We start from the raw sequence: 27,198 nt of genomic DNA, 5'->3' as shown, positions 1-27,198 counted from the left end.
ATTTCCTGCCAGTCGTAAGCAATAGGTCCCTGGTATGTAATAGTGACATAATGCTACATATCATACCAACTACTATTAGATGATTTTTACAAGTGTTATCATAATTTTGTGGGGACAGGAATCACAAATCAGGTTCCTTCTGCACCAACCTGATCCACGTTGTAAAAAAACAACAGAAAATATAAAAAGCAAAAAGCAATAAAAATAATGGGCCTCATTTATCAATGAGTTTTATCATTCATAACAAGTGATAAAACTCATTGTGTATGATATTGGTGCTCCAGCCAATCATCTGTTTGAAAAATGACAGTTGGGAGCTGATTGGCTGGAGCACCATTTATCATACACAACAAGTTTTATCAGTTGTTGTGAATGATAAAACTTGTTGATAAATGAGGCCCAATGTGTCAAAAAGCAAAATGGTCCCTGACCCCACTGAAATCAATTTTCAAGATCATGTCAATCCATTTTGTGTTTCTCAAGGAAATTTTCTGGAATTTCACAGAAATGCATTCTCATACGATTTGACAGCCCTGGAAAAGTATGTTTGTACTCCCTATTGAATAGCTATAAAATAAAAAGATATATGTTCCCATTTGTTACCCAAAGAAGTCTGTTTGGACTTCTGTTTGGGACAAGGACAAAGGTTGGATTAAACCCTTCAGGGGCAGAGGCTGGATTAAACCTTTCTCTTTTCCATTTCTAAACTTTTTTTTTTACTATTTACATACTGAGCAGGACTTTGAACCTCTCACCAGTTTTTTCTGACATCTTAAACCTGGTAGTAGTGGTGCTTCCAGAGGTGGGTATCACCACTGAACGTATACAGATGAATTTGAACAGGAGGTTGTTTTAAGGTGTACAACCCTTTTAAGCACTTGTTTCTTGTTTTCTTTTGTCAACAAATGTTTCCATGGTTAGTGATAGCCTATCTCTGTTTATAACCACAATGTGGATTAGCAGTGACGAGGAAAATACAGATCAATGAACATAAAACATGGATAAAGTATAATTTGTAGAACAAAGAGCACCACAGTCAGTAACATTTATCTACTAATCAGCAACTAGCTTTCATCAACATCATAATCATTGCTTAGCAGGGGTGTCTTAAGAGAGGAGGGGGCCCATGTGCATTCCTCATCTGGGGCCCCCTCCTCTCTCCATGGGTGGCCGGCTGGCCACCGCAGCATCAATAGACTCTGGATACTAGAGTGTGCCCAGAGACTACTACGCATGCGCAGACCGCCAGGGAAATGGGGCGGCCGCCATTTTCCCTGCAATTTCCTTACTGCACATGTGCAAAGCACAGGAAAAATGGCACGGTGGTCATTTTCTGGTATTTTGTGCAGTACTGAGACACCAGATGCGGGACCTCTGAGAAGTAAGTTTTAGATAATATGGGTGCAGGCTGTGAGGTGCTCAAGCAACTCATAGTAGCTCAAAGATCAACTAAGAATTCTGTGTGTTTGAGTAAATAGTCAGTATAAGGATAACAGAAAAAATTAAGTATAGGACATCAAGTGGCAAATGAGGTAGATAGACAGACATGGCATCGATTAAGGGTAATGTAGACAATGAAAGAAAATGTCTGATTGGCTGCTATGGAATACTCCAGATGTGATCAGATGCAGAGAGGAGATGCTGACCAGGGTACTACAGAGCAGGAAGCTACATTTGAGTGACATTTCTTGTATAACAGCAACTTCCGGATAAGCTGCCCTGGCCGCTGGGCCTGCTCACCCTTCATAGTTGCGCCACTGGCTATAACTCCATCTACCTGTACATGTTGTATTGGATATGCTTATAGCCAAAGTGGCTAGAGATAATTTCAATCTAAGAGATAATTGTATTGGTTCCACCATCAGCTGATTTTTTGGGGATTTTAATTGAGGCACTTTTAGAATATTCTTCAGACACTTTAAGTTTCCAATCTGCCCCTTGCTACGTAAAGTGTGTGGTCACCCAAAGAAGCTGCAATCAGTGATTAGTGATACAATAAAGTAAATCCATATCCCCTGCAGTAGAGTGAAGCTTCTGCTTGGTCACTTGTGGTCATTCCCCCCCAGCCTGTCATTCATATTGCAGATCTGCTAGGAGAAGTTTGTATGTCATTGATAAAGAGTTATTTTAAACACTGGATTACCAGAGAAAAAAAAAAGGTAAATATAAAAATAAGATGGAAAAAAAATGATTTATAAGTATTTAGATTTGCAAAAAAAAAGAAAATGAGGGATTGAATAAGACTTTTTTTAATTAATACATTTTAATATGGTTTATGTGTTTGTTTGTTTTTGTCTAAAGTAGAGTGCATTACTGTGTTCAGAGCATAGATAGAGCAGTCATGATTATCAAATCTTTTCCCTGGTCGATGGAGGAACAAAGACAGGTCTTCGTATTTAAAGATAGAGGACTCCCAAAATTAGATGTTTATCCAAAGGTTGAGGTGAACTTGTATCTGCACACACTAATGCACAGCAGATACACTGCATGCTCCCTCACATGCCTCTCAGTGCAAGGGGGTCATAAATGCAACTCAAACTATAATGCATGTTGGGCCTGATTCTGTGTCTCACACAATCCTAATGAGAATATCTGCCCAAATTCTAAGTCGCACAGATCTCTGCGACTGCACGGCCCCCAGGCCTCCATCCGCTAAAGCAGCCATCATCATTGTTAGCACACACCCTATGCTCGGAACAAGTGTTAAGACGAAATAGATTTCCAAAGGGCTTATGTATGGCTCAATGGTATGGTGTAACTCTGGCTACACGCTCCCAGAATGCAACCGCAAGATGGTTTTCTAACATACATACATCGAGTTGATGTCCAGTAAAGGCCCATTTTATGGATGGAAAGAAATGACTGAGGTGCATGTGACTTAAGCTGGCCACACACTAGACCAACTTACATCCAACCAGCCAACTTGTTGATTTGTTGGAATAAAAATCTGGTAAGGTATGAAAGCAAATGACAATCAGCAATTTGCTCCCAAATGCCGGAAAATGGACAAAAACTGTTGTTTGAACAAATTATTTAGATCAAACATTTAACAAAACTTGTCTGAACGTCCATTTTCATCTGTTTTCTGGCATTTAGGAACAAATTGCTGAGCATCATTTACTCCCATTCCTTACCAGATTTTCATTCCAACCAATCAACTAGTTGGCTGGTTGGACAGATAATCTTTAGATGTGTGGCCAGCTTAAGAATACACAGATGCACAAAGGTGTATACGCTCGCTGCAGCACATGCGCAGTCTTCAACAAATCACTAGCCACATTGGGACGTCCGTGTGACTCAGAATCAAGCTGTTCTGCATATGTACAGTGCTGCATTTTTTTAGCTAAAGCAAAGATATGATATGAAAATTATGTCAGTGCAATTCTTAATAAAGATGTTCTAATTGGTTATAAGTGATTGGTTAGCATAAGTGAAAGCACATAAGTTCTCTATATATTTTTTAAATAAAATCCCTAATCGTATATAATTATTTTAGCAAATCAATTGCAAATAAAGTCTATCCCAGTGGCTATATTATTATCTTAATCTCAATTACAATATTAAAGAAAAAATAGCACTTCAGCTCAAATTAAAGATTCAGATCTATTTTTTTAATAGAAACATTTAGAGAAAAGACTTACCTGTACATGTCGATACCACAATGTTTTTTAAATCACTTTCAATAGCAACTGCTACATTTTTTCTAAACAAAAACATAAAAACATTGGAGATTTTAGAAACAGTTTGTGAACAAAAATGTTTTGTTTGCACTTATTGGATAGCTAATAGACATTTTACAGCTGGGTATTTTTCAAGGGCAATTACCATGAAATGTGTATTCCTGTCCCTCAAATTGTGTTTTTTGAGACATACAGTCAGGTGCATAAATATTGGGACATTGACAGAATTTTCATATTTTGGCCTCTATTCACCACCACAATGGCTTTGAAATGAAACAAACAAGATGTGCTTTAACTGCAGACTTTCAGATTTAAATTGAGGGTAATTACATCCAAATCAGGTGAACGGTGTAGGAATTACAACGGTTTCTATATGTGCCTCCCACTTTTTAAGGGGCCAAAAGTAATGGGACAAACTAAACAATACTAAATCTAACTTTCACTTTTTAATACTTTGTTGCAAATCCTTTGCAGGCAATTACAGCCTGAAGTTTGGAACGCATAGACATCACCAGATGCTGGGTTTCATCCCTGATGATGCTCTGCCAGCCTCTACTGCAAATGTCTTCAGTTCCTGCTTGTTCTTGGGGCATTTTCCCTTCAGTTTTGTCTTCATCAAGTGAAATGCATGCTCAATCGGATTCAGGTCAGGGGATTGACTTGGCCATTGCATAACATTCCACTTTTTAGCCTTAAAAAACTCCTTGGTTGCTTATGCAGTATGCTTCGGGTCATTGTCCATCTGCACTGTGAAGCGCCGTCCAATGAGTTCTGAAGTATTTGACTGAATATGAGCATATAATATTGCCCGAAACACTTCAGAATTCATTCTGCTGCTTTTGTCAGCAGTCACATCATCAATAAATACAAGGAACCAGTTCCATTGGCAGCCATACATGCCCATGCCATGACACTACCACCACCATGCTTCACTGATGAGGTGGTATGTTTTGGATTATGAGCAGTTCCTTTCCTTCTCTTCTCTTCCCATCACTCTGGTACAAGTTGATCTTTGTCTCATCTGTCCATAGGATGTTGTTCCAGAACTGTAATGGCTTTTTTAGATGTTGTTTGGCAAACTCTAATCTGGTCTTCCTGTTTTTGTGTCTCACCAATGGTTTGCATCTTGTGGTGAACCCTCTATATTCACTGAAGTTTTCTCTTGATTGTTGACTTTGACACATATACATCTACCTCCTGTAGAGTGTTCTAGATTTGGCCAACTGTTGTGAAGGGGTTTTTCTTCACCAGGGAAATAATTCTTTTGTCATCCACCACAGTTGTTTTCCGTGGTATTCCGGGTCTTTTTTTGTTGCTGAGCTCTCCGGTGCATTCTTTCTTTTTAAGAATGTTCCAAACAGCTGATTTGGCCACACCTAATGTTTTTGCTATCTCTCTGATGGGTTTGTTTTGATTTTTCAGCGTAATGATGGCTTGCTTCACTGATAGTGACAGCTCTTTGGCTCTCATATTGAGAGATGATAGCAACTGATTCCAAATGCAAATGTCACACCTAGAATCAACTCCAGACCTTTTTCCTGCTTAATTGATAATGAAATAACGAGGGAATAGCTCACACCTGTCCATGAAATAGCTTTTGAGTTGATAGTCCCATTACTTTTGGTCCCTTAAAACGTGGGAGGCACATATTGAAACTGTTGTAATTACTACACCGTTCACCTGATTTGGATGTAATTACCCTCAAATTAAATCTGAAAGTCTGCAGTTAGAGCACATCTTCTTTGTTTCATTTCAAAACCATTGTGGTGGTGAATAGAGGCGCCAAAATCTGAAAATTCTGTCAATGTCCCAATATTTATGGACCTGACTGTATCTACTTTTGCTCAAATACACTTTTTTTTACAGGTAAACACATGGACCTGTGATAGCAGGGTATGAGAGAATGCAAATGGTTGAACCAGCCAATAGGAAGACATGAGTATAAGAGATGCTCCTTGTAGAGTGTGGTTTAGGTGCGCACCAACTTTTTGCACTTGAATGCAAAAACTAGACTGGCATGTACACCTGGTATTGAACAAGTCATCATCTTCACCATGTATTTGCATCTTCCCTGTAGTAAACACAAAACATTTGCCTATTAGCAGGTGCATATGAGTGTTTTTGCAGGTCTTCATTGACTGTATTTGCATAAACATGCCTTACTGTACCATAGATGCCCAAGTTGCTGCAAGAACTTCTGGGAGACTTTGTGAGAGTCTCCTGGCTCCCATGAAAGTGGGCAAGTGTCCTGGATCCTGGCGCTTCTAGTTAAAGTGGACAAGACGCGGAGCCAGATGACTTGATTTACTATGAATTGCGACATTGTGGTCCCGCCCCAAGTGATTTATTGCAAAAAATTGTGGCAAAATTTCACGGGGTGGGTCACAATGGTGAAATTTGTTGCACCACACCGCCCACCCATCCACCTAGATTATCATCTCCTGGAGAGGGGCTTTCCATAAAACTGGACGCGGCATACATTATAATGTCCCTTCTCAGCCCCACCATCATGAAAGTCTGCATAGGTGCATACATATGCATATACACTATTGCTGCAGTCACACTAAACAGCCCTTATCGGAGCATCAGGTCCTGTGTGACTCAGCCTGCTCTGAACGTCTTTTTTGCCAGAAAATGCTTTTTAGTTGCAGGGAAATGCAGCAAATTGCTCCATGAGAATTGCTTGGAGAATTTACACACTCTTCTTAAAATATACCACTTCCAGGTCATTCCATAAATAAAAACTGGCCAGATAACGCAATTCAATATGCCGTAATGTCACTTCCGGTTTTCGGTGACAACAGGATCATTACCTCACTTCCGGTTTTACAGAGATGTCAGTGTATCCTCTAAAAGGTGTCCCTCGAAACAGTGACTTATCTATGGAATGACCTGGAAGTGGTATATTTTAAGATTTTAAAGAATTTTATATATGTTATCTGTTTAGAGTATAAATACCTGCATTACATATGGTCTTTTGTGTTTAAATATATATGTCATTTTGATCATTATTATAATTATATAAGAAGTGCCAAGTAAGTGTACTTCCAGGTTAAGGCACACTTAAATAGCGGTGCTTTACCCAGTAAGTCTATACAACCTTGAAGAAGAGTCAACAGTACTCGAAATGCGTTGGTGGCATTTTATGGACATACGTGCACCTATCTGATTGTCCGTACTGTGGTTCAACCCAGCAGCACCTCACTTTGAAGGGACAGGGAAAGGGATTCCGGAACCTCCCATTTCTCACTCACTTTTAAAGCACCTAGTTAGGTGCTGAAAATGGTACGGTTTCATTTCTACAATTGAAGGATTCTGCCTTTTATTTATATCTGATTGTACTTGACCTTTAAGGCCAATTTGTGTTTTATTATACACTATTTTCTTCTGTTCTCTATTTTATTTGGGGCACAATGATGAACGGCTGGAAACACTTCTGAAAAATTTTGTTTACTGGCTGATAAGATGAGAACTGACTGATATTGCATACCATATATTTTCTTAATCTGGAGAAACCAACAGGATAAGAAATAGAAGAAAACTTCATGTAGCAGCACCGCAAGTGTTCTATACACCCATTGTTACTATTTACCTGACTTTTTTTGTGGTTTGTGGAAATCCACTGTTTTGAATACTGTGGCTGCTATAGACTACCTGCGCCATTTGTTTGTTCTACTTTGTATATTATATGTATATGAAGTGCTATGATGCAGAGGCTGCAGCTTTTTACCACAAGTTCCTTTGTGCTTCATATATAGACTCAATCGCACACAGATATACAAGTGTCACATATAAAATTAATCAGTGCAGTCTCTTGAAGCAGTTGGGAAGTATTTTAAAGATACTTGGCGCAAGCCAAGTCGCACGGAACCTGGTGGCTCACTGGCACCAGGCATCTTACATTGCATGGCGCACTTAGGCTAGGTGAGGACACATCTGTATGTGCACACCCACTTTCCGGGCATGCTCAGAGTGATTTCACAGATTTGACACTATGCAAACCGGAATACGGCCCAATCTGCAACAGGCCCATAGACTTTTCTCATTGCAAAAAACAAACTTGAAGGTGTTCTTGTTCCTTTACAAATAGGATGCTCATAAAAGCCGCCAATACATAATGAAGTTAACAGCAATACAGAATATTTCAGCTTGGATAGCGACCATCATGAGGAGGCAAGCTGGAAGTCGAAGGTGCTGCTAATCAATCTGAGTATGTAAATGTGAACAAAAACACAGAGTCATTATTTGAAGCTTACTGCTGCAAGAAGGTTACTGTTTTAAATTATATTTTTATATGAAATAATGTTTATAAGTAGACTTTGTTGAGAAAATTAAATACTAAAATAGTGGTAAATACTCTGACCTTCCTAGAAATACTTTGACCACATACAGTACATACAGTACAATCATGTCAGGGGCGTAACTAGACCTAAGGGAGGCCCCAAAGCCAAATTTTCACCAGCTCCCCTAGGTAACCCCCTTCAGTTCACGCGCCCCCCTCCCTCTGGGTCCATGGTCGCGGTGCTCAGGGCAGGCACTTCACCTCTCCCAGATGGCTCCCTCTCTCCTCACTGACTATGCTGGGAGGAGGAGCATCTGTCAATGGAGGGGAGCCGGAACCGACCAGGATGACGCGACCAAAGTAGGGGGGCCCACTACGCTACAAACAGGCAGGTAAAGCGGGTAGAGGGGAGTGAAGAGGGTGCGGAGTGAATGAGGTGGGGGGAGCCATGGACCGAGGCCTGACACCATAGGTGCAAGGAGAGGTCTGGGCCCCGGGTCAGTCTGGGTCCCATAGCAGCCGCACTCCCTGCACCTACGGTAGTTACGCCACTGAATAATGTGGTCCAAGTATTGTATTTGCATTTGGTGAAAAATAAGTTACAGTGTTGTCTATCAAAACTGTAACTTATTTCTTGAGACTATCTGTGGTGTTCGTCAGAGATGTAAATACAATCTGTGGGCGCAGAGTGTGAGGTGCATATAAGCCCTCATCGGACATCCTGCATCTATAAATCATACTTACCTCTTTGCGGAGTACCACAGAAATCACAGTAGAGAAGTCACAGATAACATGTGCCAGAGTTTACTTGGCACATGTGCTAGGGAGAGAGGGAGGGCCCACATGGAGACTGCACACAGGCTCCCTGCTCTCTTGAACCACCCCTGTTAACAAGCTGTAGTCTGCCTTATGCAAAGGGCAGTGTATGATGTAGTAGGTGTGGTACTGTATGAAATGTCAACATTCACAATGTTGACAGTTAAGAATGTAGTCACCAGAATATAGAAATGTTCTGAACGTCGACAGTCAGAATGTCAACATGGAGACTTTATTTTTACATGTAACATGTCGACATACAGAAATAATGTCAACATGTTCAACACAGTATATTAACATTTTGCATGTCGACAGTCAAAATGTCAACATATAATGTTCCACTATTTTAGCCTAACGCTAAACCTAACTCTACAACTAACCCTAAATCTAACACTAATCGTAGCCCTAAACCTAACCCCAACACTAACCCTAAACCTAAGTTTAGCATTAAAATGTTATGGTGACATTTATGCATGTCGACATGTTACATGTCGCGATAACATCCAAGTAGATGCTCTAACTGTCAACATTCAGAACATTTTCATTTCGGCTGTGGAGAGTGAAGAGTAAGCTAGGGAGGGGCTGTGCTGTTGTTGTCCATAGTGGCTGTGCTGTTGCTGTGCATAGGGGCTGGCTGCTGTTGTCATAGAGGCTGGCTGCTGCTATTGTCTATAGGGGCTGGCTGCTATTGTCTATAAGGGCTGGCTGTTGTCCATAGGGGCTGGTTGCTGTTTTCCATAGGGGCTGGCTGGGTTGTTGTCCATATGGTCTGTGTTGTGGTCTATACAAGCTGTGCTGCAGACAGAAGAGGGGGCTTCAGTGTCTCCTGTGTCACTGCAGTCTATAAAGGGGTATAAAATAAATTGTCTGCGCAGTCTAGTCAATAGTTATCAATAAAAAACATTTAATGACATATCTCAAAAAACAATCACTATACATGTTCAGTTAGCCATAACTGTCCTGCTGTACAATAATAAAATTGACAATCTAAAATACAAAATATGAAAAATGTATGAAAACACACAAAAGAAAAAATATTTTGGGAGTAAAAGTGGAAAAATGTTTTTATTGCAATTAGCTGTATAGCTAAATAGTTGTAGTCCTGCAAAACTGTTTTACAGTTTTTAGTATATCTTGCTATTTAGTCCTATCAAGTACAAAATTCCTTTAGTTTGTAGGTAACATTAGGTTTAATCTGACATTGCATTTTTATTCTGCTGTATTTATTTGGTCATAGTCCATGTGAAGTTTATTGTTATTTGTCTGTATCTGCTTAAATTTGATTTTTTATTTTTATTTATTTTATTTTTTTTCTTGAATTAAAGTGCATGAGTATAGGGGAATACTAAGAAATACTCATTTATTAACGCTTTGGGGCATGTGTCATATATATCTGTACATATCCGCATATTACTGTTCATATATGCTTATATATTCCTTCCATATATAATGGTTACAATATTGTAAGATCGTAGTTCACTTCAAAATTTGGGATGTGAGATGGTTTTAAATAACTTTTCATATATATATATATATATATATATATATATAAACCGATTGTATAAACACTAGATTTTTTTTGGTGTGTTAATTATGCTAAATTCATAACCTCTGTTGATGTACAATTAGTACATAAATACTATACCAATGAGAGGTAATCTTTTATCTGTATAGATATTACAAATAACTATACAAGCCTAACCTTGGTTTTTGAGGGAGGAATGGCTACAAATGTAGCTGATTAGACACACCTGTGGATGATTAAAGGTGTGTGTTAAAAAGACTCATACCAGGATGGATACACCTCACTCCAGACGAAGGTGCTTAGGAGCACGGAAACGCGTTGAGTTCTGTCCACACTGGAACCTATTACCACTTGGATGTTTATGCCGAATACCATTGTCACCGATTGGGACTGCTAGAGCGACATAGATATCCCAGGCATTCTAATACCAGCGATGGCACGCAATCAGCTGGTTATGCGGCTTACAGAGAAGAGACGGATTCTCTGATCTCAGCACGATCTCCCGCAGCTCTATTGTAAGCTTACAGACGTTCCACAGCTATTGACCGCGGTGCACCCGGCTCAGCTTACCCGAGAGGGAACATTGGATTTCCGCCAAATTTTTATATTCCTACTGTCTAGTGATATTCGCCTCACGTGGACACGAGGGATACATATTTTTCACTTGTACATCCCAGCCGCTGTCGTGCACACTACAGTGTCATATAGACTGTAGACAGGTGAGATATCAATATCTATATTACCATCTTACAGTCCTTCATTGGGATCTATTTATATCGCACTACTCACAGATATTAAGCAGCTCAACACCTGTTGAAGTTATTGTGACTATCATGGCACCTATCCAAGAATAACACACTATTATTCATCACTCATTTATTTTTCCATCTACAAGTTAACAATACTGTTTTAGTTCCAGGACTACAACTATTTAGCTATACAGCTAATTGCAATAAAAAAAAAATTTCCACTTTTACTCCCAAAATATTTTTTCTTTTGTGTGTTTTCATACATTTTTCATATTTTGTATTTTAGATTGTCAATTTCATTATTGTACAGCAGGACAGCCTATACCCCTGTGCTAGACTGCTGGTTATGGCTAACTGAACATGTATAGTGATTGTTTTTTTTTTTAGATATGTCATTAAATGTTTTTTATTGATAACTATTGACTAGACTGCGCAGCCAATTTATTTTATACTGTTTTTTGGAGAAACTGAACTACCTTCTTTAATTGGCAGCTGCACTCTGGTCTAAGAATATATTTAACATTTTAGCAGTGGTGAGAGCCATTGCCAGTAACATATTCTATTTGAGTCTATAAAGGGGTGCTACTCTGTTGTCCAGGGGCTGCTCTGTCCATCAGGGGTGCTCTTCACCCCCAGTGTGAAAAAATAAAAAAAGTGTTTTTTTTTTCTGTGTGTGTGCATTAGCCATACTCATCAAAAACGTAACTGCACCAAGCGTGCTGCCTGTGTCATTAATCAAGGAGCTGTTGGCTTGTTTATGGGTGCTCTCACCTCCCCCCAAGTGGGAAAAAAAAATATTACTATTATAAGTGTTTTTTTTCTGTGTGTGTGTGCTCTTTAGCCACACTTATCAGCAACGTAGCTGCGCAGGGGTGCTGCCTGTGTCATTTATCAAGAGGCTGCTGCCTCGTTCAGGGGTGCTCTCCCCCCCAGTGTAAAAAAAGATTAATGAAAGTGTTTTTTTTTCTGTGCGTGTATGCACCGCACTTATCAACAACATAGCTAAGTGTGCTGTCTGTGTCATTAATCAAGGGGCTGCTGTGTCCATCCAGGGGTTGCTGTGTCCATCCAGGGCAAGGGCTCCAGGGTCTGGTGTGTCCATCCAGGGGTTGCTGTGTCCATCCAGGACAGGGGCTGCTGTGTCCATCCAGGACAGGGGCTGCTGTGTCCATCCAGGGGCAGGGGCTGCAGGGGTATATTCATAAAAAAATTGACACTGTTAGTGGAAACGCAGTGTATTCATAAAAAATATTGTCACACTGTAAGTGCAAAATGCAGTGTATTCGTAAAAAATATTGTCATACTGTTAGTGGAAAACGCAGTGCATTTGTAAAAAAAATTGTCACACTATAAGTGGTAGTGCAATGTGTTATTCTTTTCAATTTCATTAAAAAATCTTGTGACACTGTAAGTGGAAACTTCACAATTTTACAATTTAAAAACACAAAGTTAGCAATAAAAAAATGCAACTTTTCACTTCTTTCCTCAATAATGAATAAATGATTAGTCTACATGCCGACTACAAAACTACAACAAAGTGCTAAATAATGTGCATTATATATTAAACATAATGACATCACAAACGCCTCAGCTGAGATTCACATAAACATATTTTCAAAAGGTGAAAATAGAGGATATGCTTTAAAAAATGGAATAAAGCAGCTAAAACTGCTTTATCTGATTATAGTGTCCCTACTCCATACCCATGGCCCGTCTACGCGAGTCAAAGGGGCAACTCCATGCAACCATATTCCAGAGTGCAGCTGCTCCTCCTGTAGCCCAGGTCAGAAGATGCGTAGGGGGGTGTGGTGATATGGACTAAAATGGAGCTCACATCCACTAAAGTGGACAATGAATCCCCAATCTAACAGGGAGCGCAGCTGTAATAACCTGAGGTGATGTATACATCATTGTCTTAACACAATATTAATTTGTCCCCACTGGAATCCACCATTACAGTTGCCTCTATAATTTTTGCACATAATTGACGGTAAAGGTCTTTCTCATAGAATTTGTACTTCATTTTGATGGACATCATCTTTTCCACATTTTGGGAAGTAGTCTCAGGCCGGTCACTGACAAGGTTCCCAGCTGTGCAGAAAACTCTTTCTGAGTAAACACTGGAGGGAGGGCAGTAAAGTAAAGCAAAACCAGTTTGTGCAAGGGCATCCAAATTACCTTTTTTTCCTACCAGTAGTCAAATGGACTGTCTGACATGCCTATTTGGATGCTATCATTAAAAATTTTTAAATAGTCCTCAACCATTCTTTAAATGGTCACCATATCAGATGTAGTCATGCTAGATGTGTCATTAATATCAGGCAATTCTTCTGACCCAACCAGATGTCAAAACTTGGTTGTGTTGACTCAATTGTATCACCAGTGGGTGTTTTGAAAGTTTAGTTTTTTCTCAGCAGATGCACTTGCTGGAGAAACTGAAGGATAGGCCATCGCTGCATCACATGCCACTTGAGCTCTTCAGATCTATGTCCATTGGGAAGAAGAAACAATGTATTCATCCCTTTTGGGATGAAAATCCACTCCCAGCAGCAGGCATGGTGCTCAAGGATTCTTCTAGGGCAAGGACAGATGTGAATGTGTCAATTTTTTTCTGTAAATGCCTCCCCTTCTCCCTCATAAATTTACTTCAGAATCAAAAAATGAGATTAAATTTACTACCAATCAACCCTTCCTGTTCCTGCCTTCAACTACATACATACTCAAGCTCCCACAGGCCTCTTAAATAATAAAAACATTTGTTTCCAGATGTGCCATGTTGGAAGTTGAACTGCCACGTCTTTTTGCCGCCCACTGCTGCTGCTTAGATTAGTCAGCCAGCTAGCTTGGTGCAAATTCTGGACCTAAACTGGATGAAAACAATATTGTGAGCTGTGAGGTGGTAAAAATTGACTGGAAATGAGTGGAAATAAATGTTATTGAGGTTAATAACTGTAGGAACAAAAACAGGCCCAAATTATGTGATTTTAGCAGCTTTTATGGGTTTTATTTAGAAAAAAATACAGATCCAAAACCAAAAAACAAAACACAAAAGGGTGGTTTTGGCAACACCAATCCAGATCCAAAACCAGAGGAGATACAAATCCAAAACCAAAACACGGGGGTCAGCGCACATCTCTACATTCAACACGAACATGAAATCTACATTCTCAGTATGAAGACAATTGGTGGTATATTTACTAAAAGTCGATTTTGGTCACTTTTTGGTCAATGTTGGGTCGATTTTTGGTAAATTTTTCAGGGTCTACATCACACATTTAGTGGGCAGTGGGCATTAGGCTCAGGTGAATTTATGTGCCCAAAGGTAGGCAGGCAATAGCCTGAGCCCTTGATGAATGTTGGGACCCTGGCCATTTTTACTAATGGACAAGTACGGGGGGCCCATACTGTATGGCATAATGTGTATAGGGGATGTACTGTGTGGTCTATAAGGGGTAATATTGTATGGTTTATGAGGGGCTTTACTGTGTGGTGTATAAGGGGCACTACTGTCTGGCATAATGTACAATAAGGGGCATTACTGTGTGGCATAGTGTAAATAAGGAGCTGTATTGTGTGGCATAATGTGAATAAGGGGCTATACTGTGTAGCAGAATGTGCAATAAAGGAACTACTGTGTGGCATAATGTGCAATAAGGGGTACTACTGTGGCATTTGAGTAAGGGGCTATGCTGTGTGGCAAAATGTGAAGAAGGGGCTAGACTGTGTGACATAATTTATAATAAGGGGCACTACTGTGGGTATGAGGAGTACTACTGTGTGGTATAATGTGAAAGGGGTTGTACTGTGTTGGGTAGTTACGGCTCTGGGTGTGCAAGTTACCAAACGGATCTTGAGTCTGAGCTACAGTAAACTGTGGCAGCCCTGACTTTTCTAGTCAAACAAGCCAGTAAAATGACGTATGTATCTGTACTTCTACTGAATATATTTAAAAAATAGGTGGCATCTCTTAGACTTATCAAGAAGGAAATCAGACAGAAATTTAGCCGCCTCCATATTGGAGGACAGAGCAGATGGAAGCATCATTTAGATATTGATATTCTAGCATTTTACATTGATTTTTCTAAGTTTACTCTTTTTGCCTATGAAAAGTTTTAATACTTATCACCCTTTCAATCAAGGAGTTTGGGAGGACAGCCTTGAAGGCATCCCACAAAACAATGCTATCATTAAGGCCCCAAACATTCCAGGAGAGCATCTGGATGGGTGCAGTAGTACACATTACAGGGATACTAAAGCGTCAGGGGAGACAGTAGGTACACTCACCATGGACAGCAGACAGGGAGCACTCAGTGAGTTAAAAGGCACATTAAACATTCACATTTTTCCACACAGCATAGCCCCTTACTCAAATGCCACAGTAGTACCCCTTATTGCACATTATGCCACACAGTATAGCCCATTATTCACATTATGCCACAGTAGTACTCCTTATTGCACTTTATGCCACACACTAGTTCCCTTATTGCACATTATTACACACAGTAGTTACTTTATTGCACATTCTGCTACACAGTATAGCCCCTTATTCACATAATGTCACACAATACAGCTCCTTATTTACACTATGCCACACAGTAATGCCCCTTATTGTACATTATGCCAGACAGTAGTGCCCCTTATACACCACTCAGTAAAGCCCCTCATAAACCATACAATATTACCCCTTATAGTCCACACAGTACATCCCCTATACACATTATTCCATACAGTATGGGCCCCCCGTACTTGTCCATTAGTAAAAATGGCCAGGGTCCCAGGATTCACCAAGGGCTCAGGCTGTTGCCTGCCTACCTTTGGGCACATAAATTCACCTGAGCCTAATGCTCACTGCCCACTTAACATGTGCCCTCTGCCGACTTAACATGCCCCACAGGCCTGAGGCCTGATTTCACCCACAGACCTTATGCTCGACACCGGGGGTCTAGGGAGGTGGGTAAATTATAAGTGGCCAATGTCGCCAACTACTAAGCTGGAAGAAGCTGCAGTGGAAAGCAGTGTTTAGCTCTTTGCTTCACACTACTTGCGGCACTAAAATTATTTCTTCTGCACCTGGCCCATCCTGGCCAGCAGCACCGTCTCCTCACTTCTTATGGACAGAGCTCTTCATCAGACGTCTGCTCCCGGTCAATGCCACTGCCTAACAGAAAGCTCTGCTCAGTGGTGTCTGATGTCAGATTCTGTGCGTGGGTGGGGCTATGATGCAGTAAGCCATGATTGGCTCATCGCAATTGCCTGTGATTGGCTACCAGTCTGCGAGCTGTGATGGGCTTGAGGAAGGCGCCAAATTTAATCACACACTTAACCCATTTCTTGGCACTGTCAGCAGCTGAGCCAATAAAGATAGCGGTGGTGGCTGGGGCTGCCCACAGTGCATTCTGTGCCCTGTGATCACACCTTCCTAGTTACGCTAATGTGCACACCTCTACTCCTGTTATTGCAAATGTGTTCTATGACTATTATGCTGTTCTTTACTCCTCTCAGGCTGATTAAACCTTGGAAGAGCTGCTTGAATATTTGGGTCATATTTCCCTGCTCTCACTTTACTCAGACAACAGAACATTTACAGACTCTCCACTCACAATACAGGAAGTTGGGGTGGTGGTTTCCTCCTTCCCGGGTTGCAAGGCCCTAGGAATAGATTGGTTACTATTGAGCTTTATAAAAACATGCCCTTTTCTTTTTACCTAGATTAATTGATCTTTACAATGAGCTATGTGACCTTCTTCATTATATGTAGGAAGCAATCATTGTTATTATCTCTAAACCCTATTGAGCCAAGTACAGTAAGTCCAACTCTCAGTATCTTTGGAGATTATACTTGGCCATACAACTAGCTCACTCTGTGGATGATGGGGCAGTGGTGGTGTCCTTGGATGCTACCAAGGCCTTTTATTCTGTGAGATGGTACTGAATTATATCTTGGAAATTCTGTTTTGCTTTGGGATGGGCCCTAAATTTATCTCCTGAGTTATATGACATTCTGTTATTCTTGTCTGATACATCAGCAGCACTTCTCTCAGTGATTGTCTCCTTTGAAAATTTCTCATGGCATATTTGTGTCATTCTGTACTGTATAAATAACATAAGTGGTCAGGAACAAGCTAAACATCCCATATAATGATAGGGAAAAGCTGACTATGTGTAAGCATAGGTAAGAATCCTGGATCTTTGCTGACTGGCTGAGTATTACATCCTTGTTACTGGGAAGATTAGTATAATGCTTTTTAGGCATCAGATTAGTTTGGACCAATAGGTTTGAGTTAGGGGTGTGTCTTTGTTCAGTAGTATATAGATCAGGTTTTAGGTCAGGTTTGTTATTTAAGACAGCCTCTTTTGCAGTTTGGAGCCCACCATCCTGACTGAAACCTTGCTTCTATTTTCGTTTTGTCTGCTAACATTTTCTTTTTCCCAATATAGCAGAGGTGCAGCATTGGTGGGAGAGTGCTACATCTCAGTGGCTTTACGTGGCACAAGGAAGCATTGTGGGGGCACTTGCACTCTTTTACATGGCAAGTTATTTTACATATGTAAAGGCTAGAACTGAAGATTGCAGTGTCTCCTGGCCACCTCATTCAGGTTAATTATTAATAAATGTTGTGACCTTTTAGCCAAGCTGTTATTGTGTCCATGTCTTAATTTATTACTTTAAGTTTAGTTGTAAGTTAAGTTAAGGTGTGTTTAATGGTTAATTCCAAATAAACCAATGGACAAAATACAAAATATAACGAGTAGGAAACAGAACTGAGCTTTCTAAGCACACATTCTCCCACCTTATGTCAGATGCCTATCTCTTCTCACAAGCAGATGCCCCCTGGTCTCTCTGGTCCACTGCACTCACTGGGGTCACTCCAATTAGGTGTGAGTTTGTAATAGAGGTGCGGGTTCGGTTTTACAAGGATTTACTCGGATATGTTCAGATCTCAAAAACTGCATTTTATTGGCTATCGGCTATTACGTGTTTTGTACAGCCAATAAAATAAACCCGAACTAATCCGAACTTGCGATAAATTTGGCAAAAAGAACAAAGTAAATCCGAGTAAAACAGAACCCACATATCTCTAGTTTGCAAAAGTGAACTCAACCATACAATATACCGTACAATCGAGCATACCTTGGAAATGTGAGATCCAATTAGAAATGCCAATTTGGAGAACTCGTGGCAAGGTTGAGCAATTTTTCTACAAAATGCAACCTACGAGATGGGCAAGAAAATGTTGGGAAATTATTCTGAACTCCTAAAAAGTGTCAACTAAGATAACTGGACCATAGAGAAGTCTCTTTTTTCCAATAAGCAAAGTATTGGAGGTTCTTAAAATGTGTCCAATGGTTGAATTCTATATTGGTTTTAATGGTGAAAAAATTATAGTCAGCAATTGTTTTTCAGCAAATTAAAGGCTTTACAGTATTTTGGGTACAGAACAATGGGTCTCATTCAGACCCGGTCATTAGATGCAAGCAGTTGCTCTGATTGAGGGCGGCCGCTTGCATCTTGAAGTACGGCCTCCTGGTCGCTAGCTGAGCTGTGGGTTACCACCCACAGCTTAGCGACCGACCAGGGTGATGGTCACGATGGTCAGGACCATCGCGACCATCGGGGCTTGCGACGAGATCCTAAGGTTGGGTCTCGGCACTCGCAAGCCCCAGGGAGCTTCCTGCTCTGATCGAGCTGGATGCTCCCCACTGACAGCATTGCTGATGTCAGTGGCGCCGCCCCCAAACGGCAAGTGTTCCGTTGGGAATGCCTCCATTGGGCCGGCCACACCCCGGGCCCACCTTCCAAATGAGGCGAGCTGCCAATCAACATCGACAGCTCGCCCCCTTTGGTGCGAGACCTGGAGCGACGGAGCGGCTGTCGCTAGCCGGGTGTCACCCATGCGCACGTCGGAGCCGGCTCCGACGTGCGCATGCCCAGTGGTCAAACATTGACCTGGGTTTGTGAGCGCTCAGCGCTTGCGACCAGGTCTGAATGAGGCCCAGTGTCTGTAAAGTGATTTTCCAGCGTTTTTATACAAGTTTAAAAATGTTGGGAAAAAACTGTTTTAGTTCCCATCTGCAAGCTGAAAAACCCGTTTCCCATCAATAGAAGACCTCAAGATAAATGCCCTACACCATTTAACAAATATTTTTGATTTTTAGATAAATTTATCTGAGAAATTAGGTCTTTTTTGGCTAAATTATACTATTTAATCCCCTTCAAGTGCATTATTATTAATTGGGAGGGGTGTACCAGAGGTTCTACACTGTGTCTCAACATTTTCCCTACCTTTTCACTTGCTCAGGGGGTTGCATACAAAAAAAGTGAAATTGCAAGGAGTATGAACTGTGAGTTAGAAATTGGAATGCACCATAAGTGCCTAAATAGGGGGACATTTTAGTCATCCCCTAGTATTTTACATATAGAAAGGCTAGAACTGAGATTGCAGTGTCTCCTGGCAACCTCAGTCAGGTTAATTATTATTAAATGTTGTGACCTTTTAGCCAAAGCTGTTATTGTGTCCATGTCTTGATTTATTACTTTAAGTTTAGATTTAAGTTAAGGTGTGTTTAACTGTTATTTCGCAATAAACCAATGGATAAAATACAAAATATAACGATTAGGAAACAGAACTCAGCTTTCTAAGCACACAATCTCCCACCTTATGTTAAATGCCTGTATCTTCTCACAAGCAGATGCCCTCTGGTCTCTCTAGTCCACTGCACTCATCGGGGTCAATCCAATTAGGTGTGAGTTTGCAAAAGTGAACTCAACCATCATTTCTCACATACAATATACCGTGCAATTAAGCATACCTGGGAAATGTGAGATCCAAATAGAAATGCCAATTTGGAGAACTCGTGGCAAGGTTGAGCAATTTTTCTATAAAAAATGCAACCTGCGAGATGGGCATGAAAATGTTGGGAAATTATTCTGAACTCCCAAAAAGTGGCAACTAAGATAACTGGACCATAAAGAATGCTCTTTTTGGCCATAAGCAAAGTATTGGAGGTTCTTAAAATGTGTCAAATGGTTGATTTCTATATTGGTTTTAATGGTGAAAAAAAATTATAGTCAGCAATTGTTTTTCAGCAAATTAAAGGCTTTACAATATTTTGGGTACAGAACAATGTCTGTAAAGTCATTTTCCAGTGTTTTTATACAAGTTTAAAAATGTTAGGAAAAAAACTGTTTGAGTTCCCATCTTCAAGCTGAAAACCCCATTTCCCATCAATAGAAAACTTAAGATACATGCCCTACACCATTTAACACATTTTTTTAGATTAAAAGATAAATTTATCTGAGAAATTAAGTTTTTTTTGGCCAAATTATACTATTTAATCCCCTTCAAGTGCATTATTATTCACTGGAGGAGTGTACCAGGGGTTCTACCCTGTGTCTCAACATTTTCCCTACCTTTTCACTTGCTGAGGGGGTTGCATACAAGAAAAAAGTGAAATTACAAGGAGAATGGACTGTGAGTTAAGAATTGGATTGCAAATGTAATTTGCAGCGCAAATTTGCCACAAAACGACTAGCACAAGACAACTAGCAACTATTTGGATCAATCCCATTGAATGCTTAGAATGACACAATAGACTTCAAAAGCGAAGCTGCTGCTCCTGAGCGTAAGCAGCAGCTCCATTTAACTCTTTATACTGCATTTTCTGACCATAGCTCTAAGAAAATCTGTGTTTATTCTACTGCTATTGTGGACATGATTTGAGCTGCTAGCAAAAAATGGGGGGTTTCCAGGAACTGGAAACCTCCCCTGCATTTTCTTATGGGCATAGGCAAAACACTAGTGTTTATAAGAGTATGTTGAAATGAGTTCCAAGATTTCTAGTTAGGGACATATTCCCACACTTTCACCTACCTTCTCATCCACTTAAATTACCTTGGCTGGCTCCAATAGATATAAAAATAAATTTTTTTCTAAGCAGAATCTTATTTTGGAGTCCTAGAATACCAGCTGTCACACAGTGAATTTTGGAGCTTCAAAAGCCTTTTGATTTCAGCTGTCACACAACATTCTGAAGATATTTCTCATGATTATGTTGCAAAGGATGCAAATTAAAAAGATAGAGTTTAATTACATTTCAATGTAGTACAAAGTGCAGATGCTGAAAGTAAGAGAGGTGATGTTGATAATGGATCAGTAATTTTTTTTGTCTCTGCAAATATTATCTCCGAGTTATTATATTCAGCCTAATTTATAAAGCATACAGAACTTCTGTAACCCCAAAGTATTCTTCCATAGGCTTTTTGTAAATATTAATTTGTTACACCATTGAATAACTTTGAATTTATTAATTCTTGCAAGTGAATTACAGCAAACTTATTTGTGATCTCAAATAAAAATTAACAACTGTACAGTGATTTCTTGATCAACTACACAAACAAAAATCCTATCGCACAGGTACTAGTATAATTGTCACAATAATTACAATATTACCACAATAACCAATTGTACCTGTTTTTCTTTATTTGTGTCCATGTATATAAGGGGGTACAACCACTTAACACGATACAGGTTGCATTGAATAACAAAAGAAAAGAAAGTGTGTCACTATTGGGTGCACTAAATTTAAATATAACTTTTATTTCAAACAATTAAAATATGTTTGATATATATTAGGTTAGCAAATTTTAAAATAAAGAAAAAATGTGAACAGGAATATAAAAGTTGGAATTTTAAAAAGATTAGAGGAAACTGTGTGACTTTCTTTGTCTGCTTTATATAATCAATTCAAATGTTTCTTAAGGTCTGCATTCTGCCTTTGAAAAGCCTAAATAGTGAAACATGCATTAGATAGTTTAGCTATCTGTTTACAGTATGTCTCTGGTAATGCAAGGTTTCAATAGGAGTCTGTCAAAAAACCGGCGGAAGCAATGCCGCTGGTCTAAATCCTGATACGACCTGCCTGACAAGGGAGTTAAGATAGGTGTCGAAATGCCGATGCCTATCTTAATCCCGATGCCTGAAGACCGACCCCCACCATCCCAATTGTCCTCTGTTGGGTAAGTATAACACTTAGCCCGGGGATGGGGAGGTCAGGTTTTAGGGACCTCCTGGGGGGACTTAGGGTTAGGCACCCCCCAGGGAAGGTTAGGGTAGTGGAAGGGGGGGTTTAAAAGATTTCCCCTATTGAATCAGCTGCGGTCTGCTTCCGGTGTATACAAGCACCTTCCCTGCTGCACAGAACTCGAAAGAGAGGGAGCCACTCAATTACTCCATACCGTGTTAACAGCCAGGTATTACACCAGTAGTCTTGTTCCTCCTGTCGATACCGTCCTGACGGGTGAGTTTTGTTTCCTACTCCTGGACTTCAATGTTCTGCAATACTGGGATTTTAACTATATCTTCTCTTACTGAATGGTCAATTTTAAGGCCAAGGAGCCTTAATAATACGTTGTTTTAAACCAGTGTAGTGGGCATCACTTTATTCATTGTACGGACAGATTAACCTATAATCATTCTTTTTCCATTTGATACAATTTATTACCTTCAATGCTACATTGTTCTACAATATATTTACTGAGACGCGCAATTTGTTTATGCTCTGATGGGACTGAATTGATTGTCCATATTATTTTGCCATCACAATACAGTTGCACAATAATATGTATTTTTCAAAGCTATAGTAATTAAGTGTAATATTTGTGATATGATAAATATCATCCTCTGGATTTTAATTATCTGAATTTCGAGTAGCACTCCACATGTACTGTACTCTATTTTTGTCAATTTATTGTGTAGTGGATAGCAGATCCCACTGTATGAGCAGCTGTCCTGAATTCAGGGTGAATTTTTTTCTTAGCGCACCTCACCTTTGGCCAATATGGCTTTAAAAAATATTGTGAGCTGTGAGGTGGTGAAAATTGACTGGAAATGAATGTTTAACTGCAAATGACTGGAAATTAATGTTTTTGATGTTATTAATACTGCGGTTCGAAAGGGGGGTTGAACTGAGCTCAAGCGTAATGGCGGGAGGTGTGTTCCAGTATGCTGTGGTGGTGGTGAGTGTGTGGTGGTAGATAAATGGGGGGGGATGTGGCGGATGTTGGGTGGATGGTACGTGGGATGGTGTTGGTTTCTAGAATGTGTATGTGGCTGGGGATGTGGGTGTGTAATGGGTCAGTGGAGTGCTGCACCTTTGTGCGGGAGTACCGCATCCTGCACTGGTTAGATTGGTGATAAGAGGGGGGTGTAAGGTGCACTCTGCCTTGGTGTTATGGTATGGTTGATGGGTGTGGTGAAGTGAAAAGGGAGGAGATGAGAATGGGGGGGGGGGAGATGTAAAATGTATGGTTGGATGAAATGAAAAAAGCCAGGCAGAATGGGTTAATACTGTAGGAACAAATTACAGGTCTAAATGACATGATTTTAGCTGTTTTTATCAATTTTAAATATTTCCAAGACCAAAACACTGGGGTCCATGCACATCTCTAGTAAAAACTAATCAGCACCAGTACAGTAGTGGGTAACATTATGGATTAATAGCAAGCCTTCGATTGTTCCACACAATCACACACTAATATCTGTAGCAGTGGAAAAAGTCTCTAAGGGGTTGATTCAATTATTTTGCTCTTGCAGTAGCTCCAAACTCGCCAATTTTTATTCCAAAATATATACATACATATACAGTATACATATAAATGTATATATCACAGAGGATATTGTCATTTATGGGACGAGACTAGAGCAGGGGAGCCCGCTGCTCTGGGGCTGGAGGAGATAAATACCAACCCCTTTTTCCCACTTGGTCTTTAGCAGGGATGTGCAGTAAAGGTAATGTATGCAGGGGAGGCATAGCCTCCCCTATCAAACTTCTGAGTTTTGCTATTAATACAAAGAAAATATTTATAACTTATAAACATCTTTTTTGTTTATTGTAATCATTTTTATAGATAACAGTCACCAGTTTTGTGGAGCTCCCTGCAACTGCAGAGAGACGAGAGATGAGCTAGCAACAGCTCAGCCTTACCTCTGTATAGTCAGACACTGCTTGCAGAGTTGTGGGCGGGGCCACACCAATGGCAGTAAGCTGCATAGAAAGAAAGTTAATAGAGGCATGCCTCTGAGTAAGGGGGGGTGTGCTTTGAGCACTGATGGACATCTTGGATGTGTCATGTGACCAGAAAGTGCACTCAGTGTTCAGAGATTGGAGCTCAAGTCAGCAGCAGCAAGAGAAAACACAGTGATGCAGATAGGAGAATCAATGGGCTCTAAAGCTTAGTGTAGTCAAGGAAGAATTATGGGTTGAGACAGGCTCCTAGCACTCAGACTCATCTCGATGTGTTCCTCCCCAGCCATTGACCTCACCGCATGTCACTGGTTCATAGGGATGGCCATTGGTGGGATGGCCATTGGTAGGTTACCCATAGATGGTCACCATCGATAATACCATTGGTGGATGACATCAATGCTATGGAACCATCGACTGTAATCCATGGATGGTTTCTTTCACTGATGGTCATCTATGTTTTAATACAGGTCTGGGCAGTGGGCCAATCAGGGAGTGGTGGTGGGGCTTCACAGGTCAAGTGAGGGGGCAGAGCTAAGCTTCGTGTCCCGGCACATGAAGGGGGGAAAAAATAAATAATTTAGCCCTGTGCCATCGATGGCAGTGAACCATTGGATCACCACCATCTATGGCAAACCATCAGCCATTGTTAGTTAACCATTGATGTTTGTAAATCATTGATGGTCGATGGCCATCCCTATCAGTCAGTCACCAGATTGGTCTGCAGTTAAAAGAAGGAGGCTGTTGCTGTGCAGGGTACCTGAGGTGGAAGTGCTGGGTGCTGCTCCAGGAGAGATTACCCCTGTGACTCTGTCAGTTTGAGAGAGAGAGATGTGCAGCTTTCTGGATGGCTCTTTATGAAACAGCTCTCCTTAATCACCTGCCCCAAGAGACATCAGCACTATTACAGTGAAAGGGAAGAGGCTCTGATCAAGATTGGAGAGAGGGCTGTCCCTGACAGATTAAACCTGCCCAGCAGGTCAAGCTGAAAAGAATCCTTTGGCGCAGCTGTTTTAATAGGAAGAGCTAAATCCTGAGGTAATCAGATGTTTCAAAGGTAACTCTCGGGAATAACACACTGGGGCTAATTCAGCGAATGTGCAGAATGGGTCCTGTGTGAACGCACGCAACCCCTTCTATGCCTCTGTCTGATTGAGAGGCAGAGGCATTTAAGGGGCTGCACAGGGGTGGGGGCGGCCAGCATTCCCGGAAATGGGGGCATGTCTGCCCCATTTTCCGTGAGTGGCAAGGCCAGGGGCTGTGTCCATGGATGCAGTTTCCTGGCCTCTCAAGCTGGCTAGCCTGAGTAAGCTAAGACTTACTCAGCTGGCTGGCAGCCTGGCACTGTCCACCATCTCGACCGATGGTCGCACTGGTGATCTTAGCCTGTGACCTCCTGCTGCATTTGCATCTTTGCAAGCATGAAGATTTGCAATTCCATCCAAAGCTGAATCACCCCCACAGAGCATAGACTGTCACACTTCTCAAAGTGCTTTTAGGAGAGAGAGAAAAGTTACCTTTATTAACTATTTTACAAGACAGTTAATTATAATTTAATGAGCACCTAAGGTAACCTCCAATACAGTCAATTCAGTTTGTTTATGGATAAGCAAAGCAGCTCTCAGTGAAGGATCCCTTTTTAGATATAACCTTCAGACTAGTGAAAACTTATAAACCCACTTTCTCACAAAGATGAGATCATAAAAAGTGGGTGGTGACATCTCACTGAAGCTCCAATCAGCAGCTTTTTTGCATAAACGCGTCATTTACGACACACCGTTTCCCGGGTTTTTCCCATGTTCGACCCTGGTAGCTACCGGTTTCGGATTCCCGGTTTATTTTTCTTAGACCCTTTTCCATCAAACATTGACCTGGGTTTTCCCGGCAATAACCCAGGTTATTTGCTTGGTGGAAAAGGGGTATCAGTAACTCTGCTTGTTTCTCCTAATGGAGTCAACAAACTTACATTTGCAGAAATGACACCTTATTACAAAGGTGGCAGTCACCTTGGGCGTACTACAATGGATACAGTGAATGAAAACAAAAGGTGAAATGCAAAGTACAAGATACAAAAAAGAAGAAGCACAGACAGAAGGTATTAAATATTGTATAAGATATTTACAGAAAAAAAATGTAGGAGTATATTTACAAGCAAATTAATTTAGATCATCTGAATATGGAAAACCTGTTACAATGCATAGTTATTTTAATGCCTTTTATTTTACAGAACTGTAGAAAAATGTAAATATATTTACCTTTCAAACATTGTTCTTTCTGGCTCACTAAGGAATGACACATTTCTGTTGAAGGACTGGAGCGTTATTAATGACTCACAATGGAACATCTCTGGCTTGATGCAATAAAACCATTCATGGTCACGTTCATGTCTATATTCACATACATCTTTCTTTAAGTTGAGTTGAAATCCACATTCACTCTTGACTTGTTGACTACCATTCACAAAGGTACCTAAGAAGTTTATGAGACCATAGTCCTTGTTCCTTGCTCTCCATAGTGCTGAAACACCTTCACTTGAATGGTAAAGTACCAAGGAGATAAAGACTTGTCCTTCCCAAAATAGAGTGAAATGAACATGATATGATCCATTGTTAAAATCTTCAACCCTCCCTGATGACCCAGCATTAAGATTTGGTGTAAAGATTCTTGCTTTAATGAAGTCTCCACCATATGCTTTCTTATTGCCAAAATGGTCAAACATATCAATTTGGACAATTAACTTTTCTCCAATGCAGTATTTATCTCTTGGATTAAAAATGGTGGCTTTACTCTTACTAGCACTTGTTGTGTAGTTAATGTTGTTGAACTTGAGTGTAGGAATCATGTAAGATATTCTATTAAAGATGAAAAGCTCTTCATCTGTCAAGGAGGTACCACTAATAATCTTTACTTCACTACTCAGAGTGGGTTTGTCTGAGAAAGACATTGCATAGGATACCTGAAAAAGGTAAATTTACATTGTTATATATACACGTATAAAATTTACACATTTTTACGCATACACACATATAGCTTTTACATAATTGCAACCTCCCACTGTCATTTGTGCTGATGTTGGCAGTGTAGCGGTTAATATAGCCACCACAGTTGTGGGGTGATTTGAGG

At 40.4% G+C, this 27,198-nt stretch overlaps 1 protein-coding gene across 2 annotated transcripts in view; it reads right to left on the bottom strand.

Moving 5' to 3' along the window:
• LOC148509120 (NXPE family member 2-like) overlaps nucleotides 1-26,959 on the bottom strand; it is a 31,546-nt gene extending 4,587 nt beyond the window's left edge. The window contains exons 1-2 of one of the 2 annotated variants that reach the window (XM_088443544.1): nucleotides 26,331-26,959; nucleotides 3,642-3,703 (exon numbers count right to left, since the gene is read on the bottom strand). In XM_088443544.1, coding sequence (XP_088299670.1) covers nucleotides 3,642-3,703; nucleotides 26,331-26,917 — 649 coding nt within the window. In that variant the 5' untranslated portion in view covers nucleotides 26,918-26,959. Of the gene's footprint in view, nucleotides 1-3,641; nucleotides 3,704-6,916; nucleotides 6,948-26,330 lie in introns of those variants that run through there. The other variant, XM_088443545.1, reaches the window with a different exon arrangement.
• Nucleotides 26,960-27,198: the final 239 nt, after the last annotated feature.

Source organism: Taudactylus pleione, unplaced genomic scaffold, assembly GCF_031769625.1.
Source record: "Taudactylus pleione unplaced genomic scaffold, aTauple2 ptg000331l, whole genome shotgun sequence".
NCBI lineage: Eukaryota > Metazoa > Chordata > Amphibia > Anura > Myobatrachidae > Taudactylus > Taudactylus pleione.
The sequence above is the reverse complement of the archived record's forward strand: the minus strand, read 5'-3'. Positions and strand labels throughout refer to the sequence as shown.